The sequence below is a fragment of the Tympanuchus pallidicinctus genome, unplaced genomic scaffold (genome assembly GCF_026119805.1).
Source record: "Tympanuchus pallidicinctus isolate F22 unplaced genomic scaffold, pur_lepc_1.0 scaffold32, whole genome shotgun sequence".
NCBI classification, from domain to species: Eukaryota; Metazoa; Chordata; class Aves; order Galliformes; family Phasianidae; genus Tympanuchus; species Tympanuchus pallidicinctus.
This window is the reverse complement of record NW_026294750.1, coordinates 2928963-2947118: the sequence shown is the minus strand read 5'-3', so window position 1 is coordinate 2947118 and position 18156 is coordinate 2928963. Positions and strand designations below refer to the sequence as shown.

Below are 18156 nucleotides of genomic sequence, written 5' to 3'. Positions count from 1 at the left end.
TATGGGGAAATTCGAAAGGGAAATCTTGCGGGGAAAGGGAGGGGTGGGGAAGGGAATTACAACCGCGATGGATCCCATGGTAGGAATCGCTCCTCCGGGAGGGTCACCACGAGAAGATCCCACGCCGGGCCGTTCTCCGCACCACCCCTTCTCCGTGTCTCCTCCCCGGGGCGGCCCAACGCGCCCGCCCTCCCGGCCACACCGCCCTCCAGGAGCCCGCAGCGCGGCGTTCCGTTCCGTGCCCACCCGTGGGGCCGAACCCCCCCTCAGCTCCCAGCCCCTCCGCGCCCGGCTCCATGCGGCGGGGACCACCCGGCTCCGTTTCCCCTGACCCGGAGCCTCGGAACGGCCGAGCTCTGGGAAGCCCCGGCGGTGCCAGGGCAGCTCGACGGCTGCGGCGGCGCGGAGGGACCCCTCGGCTGTTACCCGACGTGCGCAACATCTTCGCGTCTCCGCGAGAAGCGGCGGAACGCGGCCGCGGCCACCGTTTCGTCCCCCGCGCCCCGCACCGCGGTTGGTGCGATCTGTGCGGAGCGGCCGTGCGGGAGCGCGCCCTGCGCTGCGACTGTGAGTGCTGCCGTCCCGCAATTCTGCCCCGCACCGCATCCCGCACCCTGCCTTCCGATACCGCTCCGTGACCCCCCACCCCTTCCCAATCCCATTCCCGGCCCCGGGTCCCCCCGTCGAGCTGTTCCTGTGGGGGTGCGGGGCCGTGCGGGGGATGAGGGAGCTGAGGTTTTTCTGGGGGAGATGGGATTATCGGCTCATCGGGCAGGATGGACTCGTGCTCGTAACGCCTTACGCCTAAATCCTTCCAGAAATAGCATGTTCGTTTCCCTTGCGTTTGTTGGGCACCTCGCCCTGCTCCAAACCCCGGGGCGAGCGGTAGGAGCTCTCTAGGAAGACGTGCAGTGCTCCCATCGGCTGCGTTAACGCAGGAGGGATTCGCATTCCCATCGTTTGTGGAGCGAGGAGGGTGTTAACAGGGTGTTCTGGTGCAGATACAGCCCGTGTGCATCTCTGTACGAGGGGTGGCATAAGAACTGGGCTATGCTGGGTGGGCAGCCCTGCATTACAGGCAGCGGAATTGAGCAACGCGGGTGCCACAGATCAGCTGTAAATGCTAAAAAGTGGCACCTGCTGCCTTGTTATTCCATACCTTCTGATTGGGGAAAGGGCTTACAGCCCACCAACTGTGAGGAGTGCCTGGGGGTGGAGCTCCTCCTGCCCAAGCAGTGTGCCCAGCAGGATGTTTTCAGGTAACTAAGGGAGAATGAGAGCTTTCTTGCTGGTTGGGTTGAGCTTTCACGTCTCTGTCGTGCAAATGTCAGTGCTGTACAACGAGCGCTGCTACTGCTGGGGAGATGAGGAATGCTGATGTATTTCTAGTGCAATTAATCTTGGTAATGAATCCATTTGTTCTTCCCCGGTCTCTGGTTGACAGCGCGAATTAATGAGGAAATTTGTTCCGGCAGTGCAAGGCTGGGGCTGCCAAACGTGGCCCCGCTCCACGTGGGGTGAGGATGCACACGGGCTGGGTGTGGGGCTCTGAAAATCCCGACCTGAAACGTTAATTGGCAGCACTTTGTGATGCTGAGCGTTGTAAAGGTGTGTTTTGAGGGATTTCTCTCCCAGGGCTTCTTTTCCGAGTGATATTGAAAGAAGCCTGAAGTGGCTGCTTCCCTTTTTGTTTCTTCTGAGAACTGTCAGACTGTGGGAACGGTTTTGCCTCTAAAATTCCCCGAACAACGAAGTGCCATCGCTGGGAGGGAGGGAAACTTCGGGGGGATTCTTGTAACGTCTGCACCCATTGCAGCAGATCCGTCTCTGTTGGTTTGGTGTTTTTTTTGTGTGTGTTTGTTCAGGTGGGGCGGAGCGCGGATGTTGGAATGTGAAGGTGACAACGCGGCTTTCAAGTCCTGTGCTGAGGTTTATTTAGGTTCTGATCGGGGATATCCAGGCGTGTGTGTGTGTGGGGGGGGGGGGGGGGGGGGGTCGGTTCTGGAAGCTCTGCTTTGTGATTCTGCAGCCTCAGAATTACAGAATGGCCAGGGTTGAAAAAGACCCTGAAAAAGATCTCAAGGATCACGAAGCTCCAACCCCCTGCCACCAACCTCCACATTTCATAGCAGCCCAGGCTGCCCAGGGCCCCATCCAACCTGGCCTTGAACACCTCCAGGGATGCACAGGGCATCACAGCCTCCCTGGGCAGCTGTTCCAGCACCTCACCACTCTCACAGCACAGAACTTCCCCTGACATCCAACCTCAATCTTCCCTCCCTCAACTTCAAACCATTTCCTCTTGTCCTGCTGTTATCTCCCCTTTCCAAGAGTTGATTCCCCTCCTGTTTGCAGGCTCTCTTTAGATTCTGAAAGGAACTGACAGCGTTTCATTGTGGCTCAGTGCCTGTTCCCCCAGGGTGTCCCACTTTTTATCCTTGCAGCACCGGCGGTGCAGGTGCTGAGTAAGAAATTCCTGCTGCTGGCAGCCCGCAGTGCCATCCCACTGCTCGCTCCTTCCCTTAATCCATGCATTGTGGGCTGGGCTTTTGCCACAGGTGTTTTCCAGCCTTGGGTCCACACTCATCCTGGCAGCACAGGGCATGACTTACAGCCCGTGTATTTCCTGGGCCGTGCTTATCAGACCCTGTGGGGTGAGCTGGGTGTGCTCCTACACTTGGACTGACCACGGCTTGCCTGGTTTGTTGCTCTTGTGGTTCATCCCTGTGGACCCAATCCCACCCCAGGACATCATCTTAGTCCCACCAGGACTCAGCCAAGGGGTTTCCTTGTAGGAAAATCACACAGCTCAGTCTGTGTTCAAGCGTTGCTGGATCAGGACCCATTTCCTTGAGAAGGAAGCTGGCACAACACACAACAGTTCTCCTTCTACCTCGTGAACTGCAGCTCTGCCATTACAGGTTCCTGGATGGCTGTTTCATTAAGATGAGGAGTTCTGTAGCAGGTTTGGGTGCTCCAAGCTGGGCTCTGGGATGGGGGGGCTCTGCCCACACCAGCAGTGCTTTGGCTGTGAGGGTTTCCCATGTCTCCTTCCTGCACTCCTTCCCATCTCTGCTCTCATCATAGTAAACAATAATTGCCACCAGCTCCCAGGACCCACAATATTGGGGCTTCCCTCGGTCTGGCCTGGGCAGATTCTTCTTCTCCCAGCAGCACTGGCTGAGGACGAGGGCGGTGGGGAGGGTGCAGGGCACATCCTGCCCACAGCAGGCATTGCTCACTGGGGGACTCAGCACAGGCAGGGGATGCTGCCTTCCAGGGGGGGCTCAGGTCCTCGGGTCACCCTTTGCTGCTGCCTTCCCATCTCGTGTTTATGGAGAGAGACATCAGCAGAGGCTTTGGTTCCCCAGGTGAGGTTTGGGCTGTTTGTTCTTGCTTTCCTGGTCTTGCTGGTGTAGCTGAGCTTGATGGTCTGGGTTGGGAAGCAAGGATGTGTGTGTAGCTGTGGGGCTGGGGAGGGAAGAAGGAATTCCTCTGTGTTATCCTGTGATGCTTGGTGTTACGTCTGGGGAGATTTAGTGAGCTTTTATCTTTGCAATTCTAATGGATGAAATGGGAAGAATGTGTTGTGCAGGATGCTGGGAACCTGCCCCATTGGTGTGGGGATGGCTGTGATGCAGAGGTGGGGAGGTGATGGGTTTAAAGCACTTTGTCGAGTGGTGGGGTGGACACAGGCATCATCCAACACCTTGTGTGGCTAGAAATGATGGATGCTACAGGAAAACTGCAGCACTGATCCAAAAATCTGGCAGGGCTCAAGTCAGCATTGCTCACATAGCCAACCTCAGTGGATTCCTTTAACCTAACATTTGATTCAGCATTGGAGGCTTTGAGACAACTGCAGGGGAAAAGCAGCAAAGTGGGGATGTTGGAAAGGGACCTCCCAGCACGGCTGGGTCCTGCGCCTGCTCTCCACTCTAATCTCTTCCGTTGGGTCATTTTATCTTATCAAGTAAAAAGCCCCAGAAATAGAAACTTTTCCATAGTGAACAGGACAAGCCCTGAGGTGCATAAGCCCCAAGCTGTGCATTGCTTCATTGTTCCAAAAAAAAAAAAAGGTATCTGTCAAATAGATCCCCGATGGCTCATGTCAATGCTTTATCTCCATGGGATAAGGCTCCGTGGAGGCAGGCGCTGCTGTGTGCAGTGCTGAGCTGCCCTGGGAGCGTTGGTCCCTCTGCTGAGGATGTCGGAGGGCAGAGCAGGGACAGCTGCCTGCTTTGGGGTCATCACAAAGAGAATCCGCAAAGTATTCGGGCACTTTCCCAAGCCCAAATCCTGCTCGGAGGGATCGTGGAGGCTGAGCAGGGAGGGCTCACAGCTGAGAGGTAAGGGCTGCGTTTGGGTGTCTGCTGGTTGCTACTGCTAATGAGGGGTAATGGGATTCCATAGAGCACAGCTGAAAGTGCTTCATGCCTCAGCTGTGCTGCTCAGGACTGGTCCTGGTGTGCCAGCACACCTCTGTGCCCGGGGGTTGAAGCTGCTCCATTAGGAAGCAATGGCTTTGGAGCATCCCTAGCCCAGTGGCTGCTTTGTGCTCCGGTCCCACTGTGGTGCAGTGGCTGAGGTCAGCCCCTGATGCTGGACAGCTTTGAAGAGCATTATGCCAAAGGATGCCAACGGCACTCGGGGCTGGGCAGGGTGACTGCAGGCTGTGCTGAGGCGGATGGATGAACATCCGGATGGGGTTCGGTTGCAAATCCAGTGTTATCACCTTGAGAAACTCCATCTGCATACAGAGGGAAGTTCCTTTGTGCCACCAAAGTTTCTCACTACGTTGCGATCCGGCTCAGAGGTTTTCTTTTTTAAAGCAACTGTTTCCAACCGTGGCTTTGTTTGACTTGAATAGAAATGATCTCACGGTCGCAGGGGAGGCATCCTGCCCCGTCACGTGGCTGCTTCCCAGGGCCGTGCCGGGCTTCTAAAATTAGTGCTGCCCACCAGATAGTGGTGATTAGGGCTGTTAATAGGCGGCGGTGACTAAGGAGGTGTCATGCTGTAATCGTGTGGGGAAATGGCTGGCTGTGCCAGAGGTGGATTCAGGAGCTGTGATTTGTGGTCCGTGTTGCGCACTGCAGACTGCTCCCCGTGTGGATGCTCCACCATTCCCACCCCAGAGGCTGTGTGTGGGGATGGCTGGCTGAATGTGATGCATTTGGGGCTGCTGTGTTGGTGCTCAGGTGGGGCTGCAGCCGCAGCCTGCCGTGCTTGGAACCTCCAGCACAGAGATGGCAAATGTCCCACTGAGCAGCTGCTCCAGCTGTTCGAAAGGTCATGCATTGCGTTACCATGCAACTGCTCAGCTTATCCCTAATTAAAATTAAAAAAAAAAAAAAGGGGGGGGGGTTAAAAATAAATAAGACCCCCTTGCTTTTTTCTCAGCCTTGAGAAAACCGGCTGGAAATGGGAGGATGGCAGCTGGTGTCGGATGAACGCTGAACAATCAGTGGTTCCCCTGAGGGAGATGCTCTGCCCCAGGCACTGCTCCCACAGCACCAATGCTCTGCTCCTGCCCAGGAATTCCCTGATAGGAGCAGGCATCTCCAGTGAGAGAGAACGTGGGATGTCACTTTTCTTTTTGCAAGTCTGAGAGGTTCGAAAGCAATGACCCAAATGCCAAAAAATAATAGAGGGAAAGGCAGGTTTTCCTGCAGAGGGGACCTCTGTTCTGGTGAGAATGTTATTTTTTTGGGAGGAGATGGGTGTTGGGTATCCGGCAGGTCAGTGACTGTGCTGGAATTGTAGGTTGTGTAAAAAAATAATTGATTGAATGCTGTTTGTAGGGCTGTTAAAAATTAAAAGGGTGGAAGGGCTGCTGGGGGAAGCGATAGCTGCGCTCGGGGGATGCGGCTGCAGGCAGCTCCCATTGGTGCTGGTGGTGCACGATGGGGAGGACCCGGGCTCCTGGCTGCTCTCCCATCACAGCATGGCTCTGTTCTCTCTCAGACTGCAGGTACACGTGCCACCAGCAGTGTCACAGCCTCGTCCAGCTGGACTGTCGCCGGCCCGACCCCGGGCAGCTCTCTCCTGAGGGCACCATTGTGCTCCCCTGCAGCCAGGTATGCCCTCATGGTGGTTTCAGCCTCTCTCTGAACCCCATTCCTTGCTCTTAGCAGGATGAGATTGTGTTGCAGAGGTCAGCCTGCGGCCCCAGCTGATGCTTGCTAATAAATTCCCTATATCCCTGTGTGTCTTGTGCACATCACCTGGTGGGAGGAGATGGTGTACAGGGCCCTTGCCCCTGGCTTTGAATGTAGATGCAGGTGTCTGATGGATGCAAAGCACTGCATGGCAAAGGAGGAAAAGTGAAGGTGTTCTCTGCCAAGATGCAGAAGAAATGCAAGTGTGGGTCTGGCAGTGAGATTTGGCTTCGTGTCTTCCAGTAATTCTGGGGGAACTGAGGCTCCCCAGTCTGGGTGAGGGACGCTGTACACCAGGCTGCTCCAGGAGGTTTTGGCACGGAATGCATCTAAAAGCAGCACTGTGTGCTTGGTGCTGCTGTGAGATGCTGCTGGGCTGGGTGGCTTCTCCTTTGAGTTCTCTAAGTAAGGGAATGAGGCCGTGGATGTGTTTGTTTGCATCTTCCTCATGCGTCAGTGGGTTTCCCCCCATCAGTGTTAGGAAAGTGTGATTTTTAGTAAAATTAAAGGCTCGTTTCCTCTTTAGGGTGATGAAGGCAGCGGGGGGTTATTGATGGCTCTGGTAATGACCACAGAGCCCTCATCAGTTCATCACTGATGTGTTCCTGATGTCCTCCCATCACAGCCCCAGTGAGGAGAAAACAAAATGGGAATAGGTGCCAAAATACACTGGGGTGATGGGGAACAGCACACTGGGAATGTGGGAAATGCCATGGCTGGTGTCGTTGGCAGCCAGTAAATAGCATTATCAAATGTAAGCAAAGCAGGAGCGTCGGAGAAAGTTAATAAAGTCCTGTTGGCACGGAACACCAAGCATTAATAATTTGGGCTTTGATCCAGCAAAGTACTTAAGTGTGCTGCATTTGGGTCCTGGATCATTCTTCCTGGGCACAGTGCAGCCAGCACAGCCTCTGCTGGGCTCAGCCCTGGGGCTGCAGCACCTGGGATTTCCTGCAAGAAGAAAGGCTTCGAATCAGATTTTCAGTCTTTGTGTTACCAGATCTCCAGGCACAGGGCTGTGATGGCTGTGATGGCAAAGTCCAGGCTGCTTGGAAAGCTTCGCATAGGCAGCTCCCTCCTGCTGTAACCCCAGAATGCCCTGAGCTGAGGCTTCGGTGCTGACCCAACTCCACACCTGACGCAGCACTCGGTTCAGCTCATGCCCTGCACGCTTGATTTAAGCCTATTTCTCTTCTAAATATAACCTAGGCAGGCTGTGGAGGCTGATGCCACCGTGCCACTGCAGAAGTGTGCATGTTGCTATGAGGAGAGCTTTGCTTTTTTGCAGTGTTATGAGTTGCTTTGTAAAGGTGCCATCTGGATTCTCTCCTTCCGCGTTTGCGATGCAGACGTCGCACCTCCCACTGTGCAGTGCTGTTGTTGTGTTTGTGGTGCACAGCTGGAATTGGGTCTGGAATGTGCTGGTGGTGAGCTGGGCACAAAGAATGGTGCACGGAGGGGTGCTGGTAGTGGAGAGTGTGGGGCTGGAGGTCAGCTCTGTTTGGACCTCCTGCACTGTTGATAGGATGCCCTGCAAGCCGCAGGAAATGCAGCCACAGTGCTGCAGAGGAGAAGAAAAATGCATTCCCTATCTGTAAAGTTTCCAAATATGTACAGTTTGAGCATAACTAGAAAGCAACCTGGAGCTTCTTTATCTGCACCAGGGGATGGGAGCAGCCCCGAGCAGGGGTCTGTGCCAGACTGAATTGCTGAGCATGAGTTTTCATCCCCCTGCAGTGAGGGGATTGCTGCAAACGGGGTGAAGGAGCTGGGTGGCATTTCCCTGGCTTGCACCCACACCTGGGGCCGGCTCTGCTGGAACCGCTGCTCCCAAAGCATCGGCAGAGCAGAGGGGCATCCACTGCCCCCTGCACAGCGCTGCCCTGGGCTCCCTACCCCTTCCCCACCTGTTTCTGGGGCAGCGCATCTCTGCGAGCATCCCTCGCTCCAGCCTGGGTTTGTTTCCCAGCGCAGCTCTAACGACGCAGGGAAGGAGCAACGCGCTCTCCGAGCTCCGCATCAAGGACACGTTTCCAGGCATCAGCCCCACGGGAAGCTCCGGGGCTGCCCGGCACCTCATCCCTGCTCTCAGGGTGAGAAATTTTGCAATGAGGAAGCGGGCGCGCTGCGCAGCAGGAAGGGGGAGGCGATGCTGAGCAGCGAGCTGGGGGCGAAACGGCACGGCGGCCGCTCCATGCTGCGCGGAGGCGGTGGAGGAGGAGAAGGAGGAGAAGGAAGGGTTACCCGAATTCGGGAGAGATCGCTGCGGAGGATGAGCGGCGGGAGCTGCAGATGAGCGGCGGGCAGTGCGGGATGTGAGCGCTGCTGGGCTGCCTTCGATGACCATCGGCAGCAGCATGAGCAGCGGGTACTGCAGCTTGGATGAAGACCTCGAGGATTGCTTTTTCACGGCTAAAACCTCTTTCTTCCGCAGCGCTCAGAGCAAGGGCCCCGCCAAGGTAACGGCTCAGCAACTGCAGCGAGGGGGGCTGTGCGAAGCGGGAGCTGGTGGTGGGTTCTGGGCACGTTTGGCTGCAGGTGCTGCTGGAATTTGCTCGCTGTGAGGTTGAAGGGGCCCTGCCTGCCTCCTGCAGGCTCGCTGCAGGGCTTTGCTCTGCTGCAGGGTTTCTCAGCCTTTCGATACTTCTTTGCCTCCTTCCTGGAGGGTTTGCAGAGAAGGAACCGACTCCGAATGTTGGGGGTTGCAGCTGTGTTTTTTGGGTTAGATCCCCAGCCAGAGTCCTGTGGTTTGGCCCCCAAAAAAGTGTTGATCACTGTGCAAACTGCACCTGTTGGATAGGCAGTGAGATGGGAGAATTCCAGGACCAAATTCATCTGCAAAGTGGTGATTGCAGGGATGGATCCCATCCTTACCTGGGTGTGCGGTGCTGCTCTTGGGGAGAGCACTGCCTGGGCAGAGTCACTGCGGGGTGAGATTTGTGACATCAGTAACGCAGAAAATGCACAGAGCTGCCTCACTGTTGAAGTGTTACATTTAAAAATACGGCAACACATCCCTGCTGTAAACTTTGCCCCAACCAGAAGTGAACAGAAAAGCAGAAGGAGAGCAAAAGCTACTGCGGAAGTGGGGTTTTACTCAGGAAAAGCCCTGAAGTGCTGAGAGATGAGATGTTAGGTGGGGGACAGCGGTGGGGAGGGCACTGAGAGGGCTCCAGGAGAGGCTGGGGTCACCAAAATCAGCAGCACTGCACTGCTCACGGCCATGCTGTGTTGGCATGCCTGGGGCTGATGGCTTCCAGCCCCCAGCAGGTGCTGTGGGGTTCCGTTTCTGCAGCACAGGGCTTGAGCTGCTCTGCTGGTGACCTGGGCTGTGATCCCTGCAGGGCCTTCCATCAGAATAACGTTGCAAATAACAATTTTTTTCGAAGAAATTCTCCCTTGGGTTTCATGTGGGATCTTCCCGCCCGCCGCCAGCTCCCTCTCGCTATGATTACCAACACGTACTGCTGCTTTCTAAATGTCATCTGATGATTCATTTGTGTAGGAGGTGTATGAGATTACGATGTCAACCATGGTGCAGTGCTGGTTCTCACTGTGCTCGGGCACTGCAGCTCCTCCAGCTTGGCCCTACCTGTGGGCTCTCCCTGCACAAAGATGCTCAGGTGCTGCGGTGCCTTCTGGCCAGGCTCCTCTGCTGGAGGTTGACATGGTGGTTGCTGGAGAAGATGGAGCCTGCTGGGGTTGTGTGGAATAGCTCCTGCTCATGAAAAAACACAACACTGGTTGCCCCAGTGGGTGGAGGTGGACCCCAGCTTTTTTCTGGCTGGGGGGTGGAAGCTGTCTGCAGGACTTTGGTGGAGGAAAGGAGTGGGGCTTGCAGGCGCAGGAGGTGAGATTGCGGCTTGGCTTGGTAGGGAAGTGGTCCCAGCAGGTTGCATGCACAGGGCACATCTCTTGGGGGTCCTGCATCACTCTGCCCCTCTCTCTTCTCTCCAGATGGCATCAGGAGCTGCTGCTGTCAGGAACATCCTGTTTATTTTTAACTAAAGTTAAAAGCAGAGGTGGCAGAACAGCTGTTTCCAAGTGAAATCTCCATGGCAATCAATGCCTGAGCCTGCAGCTTGCTGCTAACCTCTCAGAATGCACTGCGAGGCTTTTCCCTTTCTCTAGAGCTGCTTTCTGCCTTTTCCTCTGAGCCCCACAGTAAACAGCATTGCCTTGTCTGAACTTCTTGAAGGTGGTGAAATGTGCAGATCTTATCTGCAGCACCTTGGGGAGCTGTGAGGGAGGAGAGCAATGGGGTTGGGGTGCTGTCCTCATAGAACAGCGCTGGCACCAGGTACAGCAGGGTGCAGGGCTGCTGACCTTAGGAAAGGCTTTTGTTTGGGTTTGGTTCCTGCAGAAGGCTGTGGGAAGGATGCTCTCCAGCTGGAAGTGGAGCACTTCTCCCCCCAGCATCTTTGCGAATGGATAAATGCAGAAGTCGGTCACCGAGGCAGAGCGGTTCTTTGTTGGCTCTTGACTCCAGATCTCTCTTTTGAGAGCATGTCACCACAGTCACAATGGCCCCAGGGCTTTGCCTTCCCCCATAGCAGCCTCTCACGAGCTCACCCATTTCTTACATCCGAGGAGCAGTGCTGGTTAGAGGAGGAGCTGCATGGCAGGGGGATGCGAGCTCATCTCCATGCTGCATCGCCCTGCATCCCACACTTTGCTGTGCCATGAGGGTGCAAAGGGTTTGGGGTCCTTTCCCCCCCACGTTGCTCTGTCCTGGTCCCACAGTCTCAGCAGTGCCCCTGGGGTTGTTACCGTGAGCTTCTGTTGTTTGCAGCTTGTTTCATCCTGTCCCCATACGACAGGAAATGTGGCAACGGTTGATGGTTAAGAGCTTTTCTGTTTTTCTTCCTTCAGCAGCAACTGTGCGTTCTGCAGCAGAAACCACAAAACCAGAGATGTGGACAGGTTCATGAAGAGCAACGCACCGCTGACCTCTCACTGCTGCTCAGTGTAGGGAGCAGCATAGCTCCTTGCAGGCTGGGTCCTGCTGTGCACTAAATATGTCCCTGTGAGCACAGGAGGGCATGTGGGCAAAGCATCACTCCCACAGTGTCAGTGAGGGGAAGAGAGAGCCTTTTTCTAGCAGTGTTTTGCTGCAGCGTTGGTGCAGCACAACACGTTGCAGCCTCCCTTCCAGCATCACAGCTCTTTCAGGAGTTGCTCTGGCTATTCCAAGCTGCTGCAGTGTAAATGAGAACTGAGGCAAGCTGAGCTGATCTATTTGCTTTTGCTGTGCATGTTTGGAGGGTGCTGGTCTGCATTGGGTGGGGGTTGTGCTATGGAAACAGTGCAGCACACACATGGTCTGTATGCAGTGTGGCTGCAGTAGGGTCAGGGCAACACCCTGCAGATGGAGGGATGCACCTCTGTGCATGCATTTAAGACCTACTGCAGTCAGTAGACTGCAGTGTTGATGTGTCTTACAGCAGATTGTGGAGCTGAGATCGCCAGTGTGATAAAGGAATGTTGGTGTGCAATTCTTGAATACCACACCAAGCTTTGCTTTTAGTTTTTTAAGGCAGTGAACAAGAAGGAGAATGCAAGACAGTATCAGTGCTCTTCTGTTGGGTTACTGCTGCTTCCAGAGGTCTTGCACTGTTTGTCAGCCTTGAGCAGAAGTTGAGACATCTGCTTTGGGGAATGGCTTGAATGAATCTGAGGCTCTCCAAGTCCCAGAGCTGGAGCTGTTTTGCCAGATTGCGACCAGAGCTCTTGTTTGTCCGGCGCTTGATTCTTCTCCTGAAAGAAATGCCACAGCCTGGGGCGATGCTGCCTATGGTGTGCTCATCTGATGGATGGGAGCCTCCTTCTGCACCTGGGAGGAAACGCTGTCCAGATCTTGGAATTAAGGCTGAGAAGTGCAGGGCTTTGCTCCTTATGTTGCTTTTTCCACACTTTCTTGTTTTCCTGTGAAAGTTGCCCTTCCTGCTCTGATCCCTATCAGCCTCCAGAGCTCATCTCTTCATGCCAACTTCGGAGGCAGCCCACACAGCAGGCAGAAGATGTGCAGCTTCAACTTCAAGCCATGGGATTCTGTCCCCTCTGTGTCCCCAGGGCATGGAGTGCTGGCACCTGAAGACTGGAGCCCTGTGGGATCTGCACCTTGGGGTGGGAATGCAACGGGCCTGTTTAGCTGTGCTGGAGCATCTTTTCTGTCCTCGCAGTGGGGTTTTGGAACGGAGCGTTTTGGATTCCGTGTTCCTGCAATGCCTGTGGATGCCTGGGCTCCATGTGTTGGACTGTTCCATGTGTGGGATCGCATCCTGACATTTCCTTCCCGGGGGGATCCGTGGGCCTTTGCAGCCGGTGCCTTATGCTTGGCATATGGAAGGTGGGAGCACTGCTCGGCTCTCTGTGAGCCTGCAAATCCCATCAGGAAGCCATCTGCAGCAGCAGCACATCCCCGGGGCTCTGTGAGCCCCACTTTGCATCCTGAGATGAGGCTCCCCAAATCAAGGCATACAGCAGCAGCCACGGGCTCAGCCCTGTCACTGCACACAGCACTGTGCACTGCAGCAGCCCTGCGTGGAGCTCTGTGCCTTCACCACGTGTCCCTTTCTCTAATTCATCTTTCATGCTTTGCCACCTTCAGAGAAATTCTGCTCTCCTGTACAGAGTGCTGAAAGCTTATTTTAGCTGAAATTTTCTATATTTGTTTTTCTATTAAAGAAGAAAGATGTCTCTGCAGTGCCAGAGGAGGACACTCTGGAGAGGCTTTCCTCTACTTGTGCTGCACTCAGCACTGCATGTCCTGGAGCAGCTCCTCCCTGAGCTCATGAAATGCTCTGTTTGTGCATCTCCCAGCAAGACAGCTGTTTGGACACAGCATTACCCCAAACAAACCCACTGACACCATCTCCTCTTCTTCCAGAATGTAACGCAAGCTGTAGAAGAAAAACCAGAGCCTCCAACTGTTGAGGAGATCAAAGAGAAGATCGAAAAATACAATGCAAAAGTTACAAACTGCCTGCTGATGAAGCTGGTAGGTATTGCTGTCATGTTCATCTCAGCTGGGAACGTTCACCCATATCACCCATATCTCTCAGTGATAGCTGAGAGCCACTTGCCACCAACAGATAGGGGTGAGTTTCCATTGCAGGCTTGTTTCCATAAGTAAAGCTGTGAGGATGCACAGTGAAAAGCAGGATCTGATTTACAAAGCAAAGTGCCACAGAAGTGCAAATTTGAGATGCTCTCACAGAGCAGTGGGAAAGGCTTTGTGAAACACCAGGTTAAACTGTGGAGCTTCCACGAACAGCAGCTCTGTAACCTCCTGCTGGTGTCTGAAAATCAACCTAAAGTTTATTCAAAATAGTCAAGATTAGAACAGTTTCTAACCAGCTGATCTGGAGCTATGGATTATTACATAGAGAAGTGAAAATCCTCTAATGGGGGGGTTAAAAACATGGCATTCCACTGCGCATGAGGGGTTCCCAGAGCTTTAAAACCCTCATTTAACTGTAATTTATGATAGTTTCCATAGCCAACTTGTAGAAGTGTTGATGTAAAGTAAGAGAAGACAGCACAGCTCTAGGAGGAGGTGAGTCACCGTGGAGTGGAAGGAACAGAAAGAAATCGGCAGTGACTAACCGTAAATCACCAGTTGCTTCTTGCATCGTGGCCAGAAGCCCCAAAGCTGTGCAGAACGGCGTCACCCACCCACACTGTGTGTCCATTTGCAGAGTGATGATGGGACCTACACAGGTTTCATCAAGGTGCACCTGAAGCTGCGCCGCCCGGTGACGGTGCCGGCGGGGATCCGACCGCAGTCCATCTATGATGCCCTCAAGGAGGTGAACCTGGCAGAAACCACAGACAGGAGGACGTCCTTCTACCTGCCTCTGGATGCCATCAAGCAGCTGCACATCAGCAGCACGACCACGGTGAGCGAGGTGATCCAGGGGCTGCTCAAGAAGTTCATGGTGGTGGATAACCCGCAGAAGTTCGCGCTGTTCAAGGAGATGCGGAAGGATGGGCAAGGTGAGTTTGTAGGGCCCCAAAATGGCTCAGGTTGGAAAAAGCCTCAGAGATCCCCCAAACCCAACCCATCCCACCACGTTTTGGCGTCACATCTCCGCGTTCCCTGAACACCTCCAGGGATGGTGACTCCTTCACCCCCTGGGCAGCTGTGCCACAGCATCACCACTCTTTCAGAGAAGGAATTTTCCCTTGTATCCAACCAGACCGTCCATCCCAGTTCCCTCAACCACTCCCATGCCCCCAAGACCCAACACAGATCACTGATAGATGCTCATTGCCTTGACAACAACCCTGAGCACCACAGCCTGCTCCCAAAGCCCACACCACTGTTCTAAGCCTCCCTCCGGGCTCTGCAGGGCTCACAATGCTGTCTGCTGTCCCTTGCAGTCCTCCTGCAGAAGCTGCCCCTCACTGAATTCCCCCTGTACCTGCGGCTGCTGGCTGGCCCTGACACTGATGTGCTCAGCTTTGTGCTGAAGGAGAACGAGACAGGGGAGGTGGAGGTAGGTCTGGGGCTCCTTCCCTTGGTTTGTGCATGAACATGTATTTTTTGGGATGGACCTGCAGGTCCCAACAGGAGTGAGCCAGGCTCCTCCCCCCTCTAATACTGTTGGTTTTACCCCTAAAGTGTTGTTTGATTCCAGCTGTTCCCCAAACTTCTCAGACTGCTTGTGTCTTGCTTTGAGAAAATACATCTCTGGGTCATCTGTTGCTTTCTGGATTGCACTGATTTAAAAATAAATCCTGCCATCTATTTACAGTGCTATCCCAGAGTTAAACCTCCGTAATCAGATTCAGCTAAATGCTGCCATAAGTAATCCATGAGTTTAAATAGAAGCTTGGGATGCCCAGGTGATGAAGCTTTATGCCATGGCAGTGCTCCCTGCTGGGACTCATTCAGATGTCAGCGCCTGCCTGGGAGCTTTCATTCATCCAAGCACGGATTCCTACTGAATCCATGGCTGTGTGGGCTCAGAGCTGGGCTGGTCCTTCACGGCTCCTTGTCCTGGTGCTCTCACAAGGATGCTTGGAGGTTATGCTCCCTGCAGATCAGCATGCATTGATCCTCTACAGATTCAGGAAAAAGCTGCAAAAGCCACAGGGTGAATTACGTGCGCTCACTTTGCCTCTGCTTTGCCGTTCCTGCAGTGGGATGCATTCTCCATCCCAGAGCTACAAAACTTCTTAATGATCCTGGACAAAGAAGAGAAGGACAAAATCCAGCAAGTGAAAAGGAAGTATGAGAAGTTCAAACAGAGACTGCAGCAGAGCTTGAAAGAGGCTGGAGACAAACCTGGCTAACCCTCAGGGCACACCGGCAGTCAGACTAAGCTACGTGTGGTTCTTAAAAAGAACAGACTCTTCTCAGGACACCTTTTGGTGGTCACCCTCCCTCTTCATCCCTCCATTAAGGACGTAGCACCCATTCCATGGACGTGTTGTGTTTCCTTCTTTTGAAACCTCGTACCCCAGGACCAGATCCAGCCCAACAACAGGACGCCGGCACCAGAACTGCTGGGGCGCGCTGAGCAGCTCTGTGGGCAACGCTGAACCCAGCAGGAGAAGCAGGCTGAGCTGCTCACGCTCCTCCCAGCAGCTCTCTTGCTACGGCTCTGCAGTTGCGTGTGCCCTCGTTGCCCAGCTCTCATTTCTTAAGCAGGGCACAGGAAGGAGCAGACAACACAGAGGTTGGTGCGCCGACCCATGCGGGTGTTGCAGCTGTAACCGATGCCAGACAGACTTGTTCAAGGCTGAGGTGGGAAATGCAGCCGTGGCAGCTGCAGCACCCTGATAGTCCTTTGGTAAGTGATATTCAATCCAGGGAAAGTCATTTATTTTGTTGCTAATTAATTTCAAGAAGAGACTTGAATTTGAGCAAATATCCATGACGCTTAGCTGAGCTAGCCTGTGTGTTAGGAGTTTTCTACTCTGTAGGAATTGGGACCTATGTTTTAAGAGAAAAGCATGAAGATGGGGGTGTGGGATGGTGGTTCTGCATAGAACCCTGAGCAATACACAGCCAGCAGACGATTGCAGGGAAGCTCAAAGCCCTCTTTCACCAATCAGACCCATTTTGGGCTGTGAAGGGGTCTGGCAGGAGGGAGAGGAGCTCCAACCCAGGCTGGCTTGTGGACGTGTCCACAGCAGTGTCTGTGCAGGAGATCCTTAGCACCAGGAAGAGCAAGGAGACCACAAACCTGAGATGCTTTCCTGCCACCACCCCCTTGCACCATGCCTCCTCTTGCTGACCCCCCATCCCCCGTGCTGTTCTCCCACCTCTTTTCTCCCTTCCTAGTGCAAGGGATGCTGTGGGGATGCCAATCCCAGAGGCGATTTCCCCACCTTTACTTTCAGCACTTTGTACTGAGCACACGGCACGTTCCATCTTCCCTCTGTTCAGAGGACAGTGCAGCGCAGAGTGAAAAGTGAACGTGAAAACTAGCTGGATACAGATGGAGCATCTGAAATGCTCCTGGTGACCCGAGTGTCTCCCACTAATGCAAAGTAGAAAGGAGCAGGTTATTAGGGAACAGATGATGGAGACAACTTGGAAGAGTCTAAAATTTACCTCAGTGCCTTTTATTTTTCCTGAAGTGTGAAAACTTTACATTTGGGTTAAAGAGGAGGTTGGAAGGGGCTTTTGCCAAGGCCTTGGCAGTGCTCCCCCAGGTCCCTGCAGGCTGCTTTTATCCAGAGAGAGAAGAGGAACTGTTGTTCCTTTCTGCAAGATGACTGCTTGGCTTTTCTTTTTCCCCTCCCTAGATTTATACTTGAGTATGCTTGTTTATAAAGGTATGAGAGTAACTGCATCACTTACAGCCCTCACTTGGTACAAATGCCACTTGGTGCAAGCTCAGCTCCAGCCCTTGCCTTACTCAGTGGTGTAAAAGGGTTTCCAGGCGAGGCTCCAGCCACTGCCACACGCTGCAGGAAGGGCCTCCCAGCTGTACTGTATTCTCTACCCAGATGACCTTTAACAGCGTGGCAGCAGCCCAAATAGAGCAGTAATTTTCATGCTCCGGGGCTGCTTGCCTGTTTATAAAGATACTTATTACTTTGCTATGCACTTGTGAAGTAATTTAAGTAACATTTATCCACTGCTTTGAGTCTTGGAAGCACTGTACAAATACTTCTGTTCGGTTGAGTGTAAGGACACTGTAGAAACTGCCTCTGGTTCTGAGAAACAAGACCCAGATGCTTGCTTTCAAATCCCTTATCTTTCTGGCTATCAGTTTCAAAAAGATTGCTCTTATTTTTCCTGGTTGCTGTTGTCTTCTACTCGAGTTCTGGTGACCATCTCCCCTTCCCTTCCTGGAACCCAGCATGTCTTTGACATTCTGTAGAAGGCATGGCTTCTTATGCAATTACTGTGAATGCTGCTGAAAACCTCCTGCAAAGAGGAGGGGTTTTTTTTCTTTCTTTCTTTCTTTTTAAAGATGTGGGGCATTGGAAGTGGTAGATATTGAAACTCAGCTTCCCAGCAGTCAGTTGTGTCCAGGACAGGCATATTGGGCCCCTTCCTTATGCTGAGTACTGTTGGCAGTGCCTTTGGTTGTGTTGTCTCTGCCTTGTTTGTGTGACTTTATTTCTCCTGGCTCTTGTACAACATGTAAAATAATGTGTATAGGACGGAACAAGCAAAGCTTCTATGGCAAAGTGAAATGCATTTTTTGCGATGCTGTAATTTATTTTTATTACTCCTTAGGAATTCTATGGCATTTTTAAAAAATGTCTCATTCCCAGCTTTTTTTTTTTTTGAAGGTTCTGAAACTACTTATTCATATGCAGACAGTGTAAAAGACAACGACAATAAAACTGTCACTAATTAAAATAATTAAATCTCTGACTTATTTTTCTGGCGCCCTCTTATGGCATTTTCTTGCCTTGAGTCTAAAGGCAAAATATGGGAGTCCTTCCAGAACTGAATGTGAAGTCTAAACTTCAACGAAAGCAGCACAGAGCATTTACTTCTGAGAATCCAAGTGTTCCATTAATT

The 18156-nt window shown here is 53.2% G+C and overlaps 1 protein-coding gene across 5 annotated transcripts; it reads left to right on the top strand.

The window, feature by feature from the left end:
* Positions 1-205: 205 nt before the first annotated feature.
* Positions 206-17597, top strand: RASSF5 (Ras association domain family member 5). 5 transcript variants are annotated; one of them, XR_008210131.1, is made up of 6 exons: positions 206-567; positions 5968-6080; positions 13051-13161; positions 13862-14159; positions 14516-14662; positions 15309-15431. XR_008210131.1 is itself a non-coding variant. In XM_052698138.1 (6 exons), the coding sequence occupies exons 1-6, from the start codon at positions 297-299 to the stop codon at positions 15459-15461; spliced, it is 1062 nt and encodes a 353-aa protein (XP_052554098.1). In that variant the 5' UTR covers positions 217-296; the 3' UTR covers positions 15462-17597. The 5 variants fall into 5 exon arrangements, 4 of the variants coding, with proteins under 4 accessions (XP_052554098.1, XP_052554099.1, XP_052554100.1 ...); XM_052698138.1 differs by having other exon boundaries at positions 217-567; positions 14547-14662; positions 15309-17597; XM_052698139.1 differs by lacking the exon at positions 206-567 and adding an exon at positions 685-1259 and having other exon boundaries at positions 14547-14662; positions 15309-17597.
* Positions 17598-18156: the final 559 nt, after the last annotated feature.

Bases quoted from the DNA above. Each gene is read 5' to 3' on its own strand.
- RASSF5 (XM_052698138.1), top strand. From the start codon at position 297: ATGCGGCGGGGACCACCCGGCTCCGTTTCCCCTGACCCGGAGCCTCGG. The intron at 13,162-13,861 runs GTAGGTATTGCT...GTCCATTTGCAG, and splicing joins ACTGCCTGCTGATGAAGCTG to AGTGATGATGGGACCTACAC. The intron at 14,663-15,308 runs GTAGGTCTGGGG...CCGTTCCTGCAG, and splicing joins ACGAGACAGGGGAGGTGGAG to TGGGATGCATTCTCCATCCC.